Below are 13,366 nucleotides of genomic sequence, written 5' to 3'. Positions count from 1 at the left end.
TTGATAGAAACATAAGGAACATTTGTAAGCTATAGATACGGATATTTTCTTCATATTTTTTTATTTAAGACGTAATCGTTACGCATCTGGCTTGTCTAATAAAGAAGCTGACACAGCACTGTGTGTCTAGGTTGCTTAGCCTATTTGTGTCACTCTGAATCTTGTTTCACTGGCACTCTGTAGGTATACCGGCCTCCTGAACTTAGCCGGAAATAGGTGATTATGAACTATAATTCTAATTAGAAATTTAGTCGAAATCCATTTAACATTCTAATGTTTAAAACAACGGGATATAGCGTACGCATTAATATTGTCGGCGGCAACTTTTTGTAAAAGCTTGAAGAATCAATTAGCTCTTTGTTAGCACACAGCGAAGCTGAATTTAGGGCCATGTTAGTCTGCAATAAGATCTATTCATGGCTAAATTTACAACGTTCTGAGGGTCATATTGATTACCATAGTTCCCATCGACATTCTAGTTGTGTATGATTAAAAACTCATCACTTTTCATTGATACCGGCCATTTTCCTAGTGTAGGCCGATTGGGTCAATAGTGTTTTCAGCGTTGTTCAACAGTTCTCTCTAGTAATGTCGTCCAGGTTAAGGCTTTATTTTATTTACATCGTGATTGTCGAGCTTCTCTGTGATCTGTATAGTGCAGCATAAAAATACGTTCCCGATACGGTTACACCTCATATAAGTGTTCCCAGACAACAAGGATGAATCAGTTACTGATGCGTTGCATGGGCATATATATCATGTGTTTCTATAAACTTCTGTATAGGCAGTGGGGAAATAACAGTACTAAAGAATCGAAGTGAAATCTATTATTCGATTACAGTCACAAAAAGTAGCTGAAACTGACTATAGGCACCGATCTGTGCTTAAATAAAACCAAACATGTATTTTGGTCCCGTATTTTTTTATCCAAAAATGGTTTAATGATGGTGAAACAGGCCAGTGGACTTTATGTTTACAATTTATTAATTTTTAACAATTTACGTTCTCAACCGTTACTTTGACCGGCCAAATTGCAAATAGGAGAATAAGAATAATAGGGAATCATGAACGCTAGATAAGCGAAAACCCGTCTACCAAATTTAGAAATCTCAACGTATTGCTATAGCACAATTCAGAGTTTGTACAATAATAATAAAAAATAGTACACGTTTTTTATCGCAATTTCAATAGGCCAATGTTTAGACAATCTTCAAATAATTCGGCGCAAGCCCTTGCATCCGTGCATTATAAGAACTAATTTCAAAGGAATACTAACGTAGCCTAGAAGGAAACCGCTGGGTTTTAAGAGAACTGGCGAAACGGTGCCAAATAGCTGCAGAGCAAATGTGTCAATTAAGCATCTTACGAAATTCCATTTTTTAAAGAGATGTACTCAAGGTTCATTATCGGTTGAATGATAGACATTGTTGTTGCAAGACCTTTTGACATATGATTCGAGCCAAGATCTGGAGTTCATATAAAACATGGAGGCTTCGCGGTACTTATTTTGGGCTACCATAAAATCTACGTGGCCACCGCAAAAATTGGCTTCTGGAAACGATTATCTACGGAGAAATTATACCATCTTTGCGTTCGTGGCAGATCTACCGGATATAAATAGAAATCATATGATTAAAGCTTTAGCTACAACCTTGGCTACAAGCTAAGCTCAAGCTCCAACGTGGGTTACAGCAATGGCTTAAGACACCACCACGATTATGAGCAAGGCCTCTCGACAGCAGCAACAGTGCACACCAGGATTCGGCCTATAATCAAACTTACAATCAAGGCCTCAGTTACACCACTGGCTACAATCAGAGCTCAAATCAAAGTCCCGCATTCAAGCAAAATTCGCACTACAACCATTATTCTTATTAGGTATTAAATGGACAAGATGGCAAAGTATTAAACAGATAGTTAGGGCTCGAGTTACTAAGGTGGAGGCAAACAGGGATCTACGCACAGCCAGGGCAACGATGCAGGCCCCAGTTATGGGTCTGAGTACAATGAAAGCCTTCAACACAATTCTCATTACAGTCAACGCATGAACCAGAGTATTAGTTGTAGCGACCCTTTATATTTGTGAATGTTTACTTAGTAGTCAACGTCTACTCTATCGTATGGTAACTCACAACACACTTGACAAAGCATCATCAACCAAGACCCAAGTAGCTCGAGGCGCAGCCGTAGTAATCTATTGTTATTTATTCTATACGAAAAACACGCCTATTCACACCGTAATTTATTCACACAAGTAAGCGACCTGTAGTAATTTCAAATGTTGCTTTATTATTTGCTTATATGCCCCGTAAAAATACATTAAATTTGTATTTAGTCATGTTTGACGCATGTATATTATTGGTTTATTCGTTTCATAGCGTACGCATACGCCCCTGCAACATAAGCTTAAGCCTCTGCGCAATTTCAGCTTTGCGACTGGTATTACTTAGTATTTTCTCTGCATAGAGGACAAGCCTGCAGCATGTGAATGACAACATTTTACTGATGTCTTAATTTAAGTGCTTTTGTCGCCATTTGCATTTTGCATTTCTTAGTTCTTTTCGTCTATGTGCGCTTGCTTGCACAGGTAGTAGACCCGGTAGAGGTTGCGAAGTTCACCGACATAAAACTGCTTGCGTCATTTGCTAGGTCCTTCGTCCATTTGAATCCTATGCGGCTACACGATGACGTTCCTGAGTCTCATTACGATCATTTTTTTTCTTCGCATTTTTCGCATTCACGCGCAAGACTAAAACACTTCGTATGATCGAGTTTCGAACATCAGCACCGGATATGACCAAGCTACCACGAGAGTAGCACTGGCTAAAGTCGATAAATAAACCTGGTCGTACCGCGAAAGTGCTTTATTTCGATGGTCGGTTCTAACTGCCAATGACAATGGCAAGGCAATTCTTGCGACCGTCTTTTTGCTGTTATACGGAGTCCAGTTGAGTGCCTGCTCATTTAATCTAAATGTGTGATGCCGTTAATTCCTTTTTCTAGAGTATAGTATTTTTTACTTCGTGCCCCAAGTAGGTTAATAGGTTAAAAACAATACGGAATTTTGACCCATCTATAAGTCGTTCTTCGCACCGACTGTAATCTCACGGTTCTGAACAATGTACGTCCACTTTTGACCCCTCTCCCTGGATGATGTAATAATGGCGACCAGAATAAATAGGATAATAGAACTCGAGTGGAACAGAACTTCAAAGTATGGACGATGTTCTTCAGTAAACTATGCCTCGATAAATGCCATTACTTACAATAGCTGTTTAACAGTTACTTAACGAGAATTAATTATTTTCTCTCAATTTACTAGCTAGGGCCTAACGTGTCTTCGTTTTAATTTTGCAATGTCTGAGTCTTTGGCTAGGGTATAGATTCGTATAGCATAGACATGAATTGTAATATGAAATGGATTCACACCAGCAAATAAGCTCTAAAGCGGTCTCAAGCACAGAGTGTAAAAGCCATGTTCGGAAAGCAATAATATTGCGAACGGCGGATGGGACAAAAGCACACTTATAAAAAAATACAGCTAAAGTTAAAAACTAAATGACGAAATAAGCTTATATTTTTTGTAAGAAATAGCTTACAGTTGAAACCTTGGCTGCAGAAAAAGGTACGCTTACAGGTTAAGCGAAGATGTAAGTAAGGTATTAGATATTTATATGCAAAGTGGGTAGACAAATGTTGATGGTTGGAATGTTCCTATTATTTAGCAAGAACGGCTGGTGTTTTACAATGGCTGGTTTTTATTAGTCTGTAAATGGTGCAAAGTCACTATCTATTATTTATGTTTTGATGTATATACCATCATGTACGCATCTCTTTAAATCGCTAAACATTGATATGATAAATGCGGTTTTTGTCATTAAATTTAGCGACGAAATAAGACATGCTATACATGTGTACAAAAATAATATGGGCACGCCACTGTAACGAAACGTATGTTAATAGGTAGTTGATCTACAGATGAACAGGCCGATAAGGCTTAGTAAAGCATGCTTGATAGTTATCAGATCTTACTTCGACAGATTTGTTTTTTTCAGTACTTTTGCAAGATAAAGCTTTTGCGCGTAAGATAGGATCCGTAAACGAAGCTATACGCTGTGACTGAATGTGAGTCCATTCATGGAAACGTGGAATGTGGGTTTTTGTCCTATGATTACCAGGATGTCTGAGTAGTGGAAAAGGCCACTTCGAGCACTGCGGTGATTAATTATCGAACGCAGTGATACCGTCTAGAACGTACGTTCTAGAAGTAATTACAATTACTACTCGTCTATTATTTTTGCATAGCAATATTAACATAACTTTTCCCACTGAAGGTTTTTCCAAACAAAAACTCGCCTTGTTCTATTCATTGTAAATACACGTTTTCGGTTATTATAAGCCTTCGTTTAACTTGCGCGGTACGCATAAACAAAACATAAATCGACGAATAAATATAACTTTTTTAGTACAGAAATTTAAATTTGGGCACACTATAAAAAACACGTTTAAGGCTTCCTTTAGGCTTGTATTGCATCACAAAAGATTCTGCTAGCAACATGCCGATCGGCCACCCGGCAAACAATCGGCCTCTTTATGGTTCGAATTCTATGGCCAGCATCGCCGTTAAGCATTCCATGAGACAGGATGCTGGCTACTTCCCAGAATAAAACGAACCAGTAGTCTGTCTACGCCCGGCTTCTACCCTACACCACAACGTGTGCCTAGGATTAGCTTGCAAATACGTTACCCTCTAAGCTACCACGGGAATAATCGCTTGTTTTTTTTGTGTGCTCCAGTCCTACCTGGCGGCTAAATAAGTCTACGAAACTTTTTGCATCGTTCACCCAGACGTTGCTTGTTCACCCTTTCCTTCGATCCAAGTTGGAACGTCTCGATTTTCCGACAATTATCTCTGAAAACTGCCTTTGCTCACCGTAGGCGACAGCAACGACAAATATGCCACATTTTTATACAAAATTAGTCTGGAAATAATGTCATAGTTATGTTACTATGACGCAAAATGAGGTAATTTATCTACTTCTTCATCATGGAGATAGCGGAAATATGATACCGCGAATAACCCGCGGAATCCAAATTCCATCGACTTGGGCGTTCGATTCAGTAGAATGTTTGTAAACACATTGTCTAAGTTCGGAAGCCACTGGTGCCTGCGATTCTGAAGAGTTACGAGACGCAAAAATGGATTCCGCTTTACTTAAAGAACGTGAGGCGTTTAAAAAACGGGCAATGGCGGTTCCGGTAGTGGAGAACCGGAGCAATAAACGCGAATCGCCACCACGGGACAAAAAGAAACCGTTGGTGCCTTCTAAAGTACTGAAGCCCCCTTCGGCTCCTAAGGATCCCTTCAGGTACGTGCTGTAAAATGTTTTTATGTAGTGTATATATATGCGTGTCTGTGTGTATGCGGAGTTTAAATCCGGACTTTTTTTGCTTTTTAAACTGAATTTAACAAAACAGATGTTTAAACGAAGCTTTTCATACGTGCTAAAACTCATCCCTAATGATCATAACTTTTAAATACACCTATTATTCACCGTAATCTGCAGCTTCAATTTGGGATCTAAAGTACTTACTAGTCATTTGCGAAATATGTGTTTCTGTGAGCTGTAAGATGACTAGGTAAAAACTCATCAACGTATTGCTCGAGTACGCTAAGTACAAAAAATTCAGGAGAATTAAACTTTCGGCTGATAGAGAGCAAATGTTGCAAAAATGCAGATGGTAAAAACTGCCGAAAAGTTCGAAGGGTACATGACAGAGCGAGAAGTTGTAAAACGATTAACTTTTGAAGCTCATGTGGGCAACCCAATTGTTATTTAGTATTGCCCTCCAAAAAAAGGTTGATTTTTGCATTCCAAAGACGACGCATTATTTATCGCCATGAAGAAATTCTGGTTTCCTCTTAAAAAGAACTGGATTTTTTTTGAAGTAGCTACAAACGAATGTCTACTAAGACAAATATTCCACTGAAGCTTAGCTGGATTGAAGCACGGCACCCTCTCTATATAAATAGGATTGAACTACCAATAAGTTTGAGACAATGCGTTGCTCTACACAAAGGAAGACCCTAAATTTCTTCAATTATTTATCGATTAATGAGTTAACGATTTCCAGCCGTTTCACTCTCTAACATGTGTCTAATTATACTACAATTATAATAATGGTTTGGGCAGAATGAATTAAATTTAGTTATGAAAAGTGTAATTAAATGAGGAAACAGGAGTCAGCAATCGATCGATTGTACGTAACTCCACTTACGTTCTACCGTACTTGGACTTCGTGCAAAGAAGCCCAAATAAATTATTTTGGGGTTCGAGAATTATCAGGTTTTATATTAGACCAAAGTATTTTATCTAAGTATATTATGCAATACAATTTATTTTATACAACAAAGGAAGGTAAATAGATGTAAAACCATGTTCATTTGCGGCCAAATCTTGAGACATTTCGCTTAATGATCTTAATATTTTGTCTTTGGTCACAATTTCTTTAGGTTATTTGCTGGTTACACGCCCTGCCACAATAGAAATCGACACTTGACCATGTACATTGTTCCACTGTAGTAATAGTGCGGACATTTTCGTACAGATGTCACTGCTTTCACCCAAGTGACCGATTACAATAGTATGAAATCGTTCTTTGAGAAGATAGCATTTATATCGGTTCACTAATTATGTTTCACTTTACTGTTTCTGGTACGGTACAGATACAAGACGATCGCAGGAGGTGGGGCGAATTCATTCTCAGTGTTGGCGAAAATCGTCAAATATATGAGAACTCGCCACCTTGAGGGAGACACCCATCCACTTACTCTCGAGGAGATACTTGATGAAACTTCTCAGGTTTGTCCTTTCTTTTTGCGCATAACTAACATTGTGTTGACCTTATCACATAGAATAAGAACTCGTTCAATGATACGATCAGAGTTGAAAATTGTAATCAGCGCAGAGTTTCGGTTGACGTTGTTTTATTGATCATGGATACTAATAATATATACTTCATACGAAGGCTGCAGACCTCATTGCATTGTAGGAAATAATTAATGCTAAAAAGCGGAGTTATTTTGTCTACTAAAAATGTTTCTTGCCTTACTAGCATTAATAATACATTAACGTTAATTTGATTGTTAGATGGACATTGGTGTGCGTCACAAGCAATGGCTACAACAGGAAGCGCTTATTTCGAATCCTAAAATCGATGTAACCGATGACGGCAAATATGCCTTTAAGCCTCCTTACAATGTAAAGGACCGAAAATCTCTGTTGCGTCTTCTCGAACGACACATGCAGCGGGGGCTGGGTGGCATATACCTCGAAGACATTCGTGAATCGATGGCCAACGCGGACGATGTATTAAAGAAGTTGGGCGACAATATTTTATATATAACAAGACCCACCGATAAAAAGGTTTGTATTAAATGGGCTGCCTTCTATGTGTAGGAAATGTTAGGAACTTTTTTTAGTTCACTGGCACTTCTTTACCTACATTCGTTCTTGTTTTACAGTTTGCGCATGCCTTTTAACTTGTCTTTCAACTTATATATTATAATTCGTTTTTATTATATGGAAACTACTTGCTTTTGTGGTCCGGTAGGTAGGCTAGTTAAATTGGCTTTAAATGACCAACCCTCTTGGGTGCAAATAATTCTAAGAGCTGACTTCTGTGTCTGTGACCTATCTATTTCCTCTGTGCTGTTGCAGGTTGTTTTATTCTTCAACGATAAATCTGTCCTTGTTCCTATCGATGAAGATTTAATCAAACTGTGGCATTCGGTGTCTGTAGACAGTGTTGATGACGCAAAGATCGAGGAGTACCTGAAACGGCAGGGAATACAATCAATGCAAGACCATGGCTTAAAGAAGGTCGATCCCGCAGTTAAACGGAAAAAGGGAGCTCAGAAGAAAGCTAGAAAATACAGGCGCCATAACGAACATCTATCCGATGTTCTGATGGAGTTTACCGAAACTTAAAGACGTTGGGAACACTACGTAATGAAATTTAGCAGCAGCTCGCTGCTATATGCTGCCATTTGGTAGTTTAGACTTCCTTAGAGTTTACTAAATCCTACCACGAAACTATAAGGGACAAAGGAAAACATACTTAATAGGTGCAATACTGGTTGAATTATGTATAAAATGTACTATTTTCGAATCTTTAACAATGAGAACAATGAGATAACAATAGATGATCGTGTCACAAGCAAATACTGACGCCTCTTGTCTCATAAATGTCTACTTTTCAAGACGCTAAAGGCGTATTTGAGTTGACTTTAAAGGAATTAGTAATTATTTGCAAGGAAAATGAGTCGAAGTAAATGAAGACCTTACGCCGATAGAATATCTGTCGATTCTGACACCTAGTTTAGTGAATATGTAAATATTGATTTGAATGAAGTCTGTACTCACAGTTGATGAACTGAGCTGAAAACAAACGAGATGAATGAGAACTCTACGATAATTATTGGCCTTAAAAAACTGACAGTTCTTTGTTTGAACTAAACTGTCTCTACTTTCAGTTAATTTACCGAATTAAAAATAGTGAGGGCAGAACTGCAATAAGATTAGAACCGTAGCCAAGATTGCAACGTACATTACACTTGAAGCCGTTTATTTAACAGCATATGATAAAATGTATTATAATGTACCTCTATATATAAGATTGTAAAGTCAATAAACTTGCCGTTAACTTAGTGGGACGGCCCTAGGAACGAATTTGCATTCTGTCTAGTCTGTGAATTGTTTATCTTCGGTTAGTAGAACCGAAGGTACTCGGGAAATTAAGCCGTCTTGGCCTGCGCAGCGTAAAAATGGGTCCACCCTTTCAAAAAGATTTCAAATGAAAAGGGAAATTTGATCGCACTTAGGTTACGCCGGGTTGCCAATTTAGTGGTCAAAAACTTACGTTACACACAGGCAAAAGGTCGCTGATGGAACGTATCATCAGGGTTAGTGCCGACGTAAAGTTTATTAAGCCAACAATCAGCCAATTATAAGTGGTTTCTACAGAAACTTATGAGTACACTTCACTTTAATGTAGTTATCTGACAATGTAATCTTTCAGGTTAATAATCACAACAAATTACATTGAAAAATAGCACTTATTATTTGTATTTATTTACATTATTTATTACAATGACAATTCTTAATATTAATTACTATTTGTCGTTGTCGCTATTCATAGAAGGCAGCATAGAACTGCTGGGCAACAGCAGTATAACTTCTCCGCTCATCGGGCGTCATTTTGTCGACAAGCTCCTGTGTGATATCGTGGAGTGCCACTTGGCCGCCATCTACCCAAACCATCGGTAACTCAACGGGAACCTATTGGTCAAAGAAGTAAAACAATATAGGATTATCACTACTTCAATCATTTATAAAAAAATAAATAGTGAATAACTTAGCAAATATGAAACCACTGTTATGGGTTTTGTTTTTTTACAAAGAATTCGCTTGAAGTGTGCGAGTTATAACGTTGAGTTTAATGAACTATTAATCTGTGCTTCTATATTTGAATACTGGTCATATAAATACTCCTATCATGCCACAGGCAATATGCCTCTAGCAGGGTTGTCAGTATCAAGATGACTTACTCGTTGCACGAGCAGATATTAAAATCATACTACAAAATGGGTAATAATAGTAAAGAATCAATAAATACCTCTTCCCAACCATCGGAATCCTCATCTTCCGATTCGTTACCGCCCCCCGGTGCTCCGTCCACTTTTGGCTGTTTTTCATGGGCCAGTAATGCATCCATAATATCCTAAAAGAAAAAGGATATGCGGCACGGTATTACTATATATATGTATGAACCAAAGAGTATAGCAGTTGAGATAATGGAACGCGGGCATGTAAGGTTAAAACAAAAGGACGTACGCTTCTTGTAAGCTTTCTCCAATTGAGCAATCGAAATATACGAGTTTGTCGCATGTCTATCTTACCTGTGCCGACATTGTTTTGACTTGATGCACGTTTGAGGGCTGGAATGGATTAGCACTCTTCCCTTGCAGGAAATCAACGCCTCCTTCATCGCCTGGCACAACCGTAGATTTCTGGAGCCACATCGGTATTTCTTTTGTCTCGCGCATCGCGGTCGAAATCGCTTCCCCAACGGTTACCGTCGCCTGAAAGGCAAATTACGTGAACACCGTTAGTAAACCATTCTCGAAGTTTTTGAGTCAACTGCAACCATGTCTAGGTTCGCTACCAAAAATTGCGACAGAAGCCTTCGCGAAGAAGACAGTAGTTTAAAAATCGGCACATTTCCTTTTCAAGGAAATTCGAATTGAAACTACAAACTTATGATATAACAGATGCTATGACTTTGTCTAATATATAGCCTAACAATCAATTTATTGTTCATTTAAATATCAACAGTAAATTTAACTAGAATGTCACACTTACAGCAGCATATCGGGTCGCGTCTCCACTCCAATCACCCGGATTGCCTCCTCCTGATTTTCCTCCTGCTCCCTGGCCGCGGGGTTGACCCGGTACCCGTACTTCAAGTTCCTTCGGTTCAGGCTCAAGTAAACCTGGCGCTAATTTAATATCTTCAACATTACGCAAGAGCTTAAATATGATCTCCATTCGCTCGTTGAAACGAACCAATAGCTGCTGAGGCATTTCTGACGAGGCTGCACTTTCCGCTTCTTCGACCGAAGATCCACAGTGTGGACATCTATGTGTATGAATTTCAAATGTCGAGTATCAGAAAGAAATATCTCCTACCCTACTAACACTCGATGCAGCATTATTAATTTATTACACAACCAACAGAAACCTTTCAGTAAAAGCCATTAGAACAAAATGTACAGTTCCAGATTGAATAGAGGGTTGTCGCATGGCAGCAATTTCTCTATACTTATTTTAGTAGACTCAGCCAAAACATAAAGACATTTTAAGTATTTCGTGCAGTATTCGTTATATGACCCAGTGAATTATAAAGTGACGAGGTTGATATAACAACTAACATAATCGTTTACACAATTCACAGCGCTATGGATAAGGAAATGTGGCGTAGGATTTATTGTGTATGATTGCCGAGCGTACCAGCGTTAATCTAATGTAACACAATATCTAGTCTTGGTAAAACAAGACATGACAGCAAACAAATACTCTATTTTTTATGTTCCTATACTACACCTAAATTCTCCAGTGGCAAAATCGATTAACTGATCTGCTTCGAGATCCGTGTAACATTTGTCACATCCTTGACATTTGAACGATGCCCGGGAAGTCGATTCGCGCTCCTCAGTTTCGATCTTCCGCCGCAAAAGGTCTAACTTATATCGAACAATATTTACGAATGACTTATAGTTGATATAGTAATAATTATGGCGTTGTGACTTCCCATCGGGACCGGTTTCCATTCGTAATCTGGAAAAAATAATAAAAATCGATCCTAGTTCTTGCCAATAATACATCACAGCAAAGTTTAACTAGAGTTTTTGAGAACTGTTTAAGAGAACTTCTACTATGATAGTGCAATCAAAACTAAAATTCTTTGCTTTTGCTCATCACCTGACATCATTTTAAAATCGTCAACTGCTTTTAGTTTCAACCCGCGGTTGACGATTTTCTTAAGTAGCAGCGTGCTGATGAATCTCTTTCTCACGCGGTCTAAGTAATGCTGTATGAGTTAATATATCCATATGATATATAATACAGCCAATTCATTCGTGGTACGATATTCCAGGGTGCAGAATACGTCTACGGAAGATAACAGTACGGCCAGCGATGCTGGACTGCATACCTAGTCTGTACAAGGCGATTCTGTCGCATTTGTGCAATTATCTGCCGGAGTTGTTTTCTCTCGAACAAAAGATGATCCGCAAGAGCCTCCTCGCGTACACATTGATGCTTTATGAGAGCATCAACTACCATGGCTAGTTCTGGTGAGAAAATGCTTCTTGCCACAAGTCGAACGAGGTGGCGCAGATCTGGTGGAACTTCGTGCACCACGTCCATAGTGCCTGAAAGCGATAGCAAGTTTCTCAGAGCGCGAATCAACTTATTCTATTTATTCGAGATAACGTAACGAGTCATCTCGACGCCATTGGACTTCATGGAAATCGTTTATTGTCAACGGAAGTTTCCGTAAGACAATCACTAATAAATCATTGACGAATATCTTCAATTTTCGATTAATAATTGCTCCTTATTACCAGTCATTGCAAGTGTACCCGAATGCTCATAATCGGATTTCCCAAAACTCTTTACAGCAAAATTATTAACAATAAACACTATTCGGACTGTTAGCTAGATCATCAGACATTTGAATACAACACAAACTGATCTGTAAAAACTAGTCAAATACGCTACGAATGTATAAAAAATTAAAAATTCGAATGATGCAGCCCTGGTTGGAACTAATTCTTTAATGATTAATATTTGCACAGATACTCTAACGGATGTACGACGACACGTGATCTCAAACAACAAAGGACGCATGATAGCTTCTCTGTGAGTATCAGATGCAGAGATCAACATGGTTCTATTTGTATTTTAAATATAAAGGCCAGGCGTTCGCAATGAGTGATAGAGGGTGCTAGCATTCAGTATAATCGTAAGCATTAATAAAAGAATTGTCTGATATATCTCTCGCCTCCCATTTTTCACTCGTGACTATATTTGTTTTAATTTAAAAGGTTGTTTTACAATCTAAATTTTAATGATTTCCGATATTTACTTTAAAGCAGTGAAGAAAGGGTAAGAGATTAACTTTATTATTCAGTGACCCTACAAAACGACTAAGTAATCTGTTTATTTACCCAGATGTTGTTCACCAAGCATCCACGATTGTATCTATGGTATTACATCGCAGTGCGCTCACAGGGCTTGTAGTAAACTGAAGTTTGACAATTGTTAGAGTAGGAAGGAATAGTATATAGTGGCCGTTACCTAAAAGAATCACTCCTTATGTAAAGCAATGTTGACTCTTAGAGTTTCGGTAATGAAAACTTTTGTCTCTGAAGTAAGATCCAGACGTCAAATTTCTGCAAAAAAAACTGTGTTCTTGACCTGAGCGTCAAGCAAACAGCGCGCAAGCATATAAAATATCCTTTTTTCATTGATGAATACCATGTAACCTTTACAACCAGCCTATCAACCGTCCGACCGGACTCTCACGCAACTTCTTAGAAAAAATCACTTGCAAGAGTATGTAGTCCAGTAGCCATCAATATCACAAACACTATAATAACAACAGTAGCGTACAGATTATCACGAGTTGACCACGGTTATGGCCACAGTAGTTATATATTATATATTAAATTCAGCTGGCATCAATACATGCTGCTCATTCAACAATCAACAGTTTGGAATGATATATATATATATATATA

General features: G+C 38.3%; 2 protein-coding genes across 4 annotated transcripts in view; one reads left to right on the top strand and one right to left on the bottom strand.

Annotated features, from left to right (window-relative positions):
* The first annotated feature begins 5,109 nt into the window (after positions 1–5,109).
* On the top strand, positions 5,110–8,728 carry TfIIEbeta (transcription factor IIEbeta). The gene is made up of 4 exons (XM_022814263.2): positions 5,110–5,369; positions 6,728–6,863; positions 7,152–7,427; positions 7,722–8,728. Exons 1-4 carry the CDS (start codon positions 5,200–5,202, stop codon positions 7,989–7,991), a joined length of 852 nt encoding a protein of 283 aa, XP_022669998.1. The 5' UTR covers positions 5,110–5,199; the 3' UTR covers positions 7,992–8,728.
* Positions 8,729–9,099: 371 nt separating this feature from the next.
* TfIIEalpha (transcription factor IIEalpha) overlaps positions 9,100–13,366 on the bottom strand; it is a 5,902-nt gene continuing 1,635 nt past the window's right edge. For 2 of the 3 annotated variants that reach the window (XM_022814732.2, XM_022814733.2), the window contains exons 2-7: positions 11,776–11,995; positions 11,166–11,399; positions 10,425–10,701; positions 9,962–10,144; positions 9,679–9,783; positions 9,100–9,341 (exon numbers count right to left, since the gene is read on the bottom strand). In XM_022814732.2, the coding sequence (XP_022670467.1) occupies positions 9,192–9,341; positions 9,679–9,783; positions 9,962–10,144; positions 10,425–10,701; positions 11,166–11,399; positions 11,776–11,995 (1,169 nt within the window). In that variant the 3' untranslated portion in view covers positions 9,100–9,191. Of the gene's footprint in view, positions 9,342–9,678; positions 9,784–9,961; positions 10,145–10,424; positions 10,702–11,165; positions 11,400–11,775; positions 11,996–12,793; positions 12,871–13,366 lie in introns of all 3 variants that reach the window. The other variant, XM_022814731.2, reaches the window with a different exon arrangement.

Source organism: Varroa destructor, unplaced genomic scaffold (assembly GCF_002443255.2).
Source record: "Varroa destructor unplaced genomic scaffold, Vdes_3.0 BEIS01000007.1, whole genome shotgun sequence".
Taxonomy (NCBI): domain Eukaryota; kingdom Metazoa; phylum Arthropoda; class Arachnida; order Mesostigmata; family Varroidae; genus Varroa; species Varroa destructor.
Note: the sequence above shows the minus strand (reverse complement) of the source record. Positions and strands in the feature narration are given on the sequence as shown.

Coding starts and splice junctions, on each gene's coding strand:
- TfIIEbeta (XM_022814263.2), top strand. CDS start 5,200: ATGGATTCCGCTTTACTTAAAGAACGTGAGGCGTTTAAAAAACGGGCA. Junction 6,864..7,151: donor TACTTGATGAAACTTCTCAG/GTTTGTCCTTTC, acceptor TTTGATTGTTAG/ATGGACATTGGTGTGCGTCA. Junction 7,428..7,721: donor CAAGACCCACCGATAAAAAG/GTTTGTATTAAA, acceptor GTGCTGTTGCAG/GTTGTTTTATTCTTCAACGA.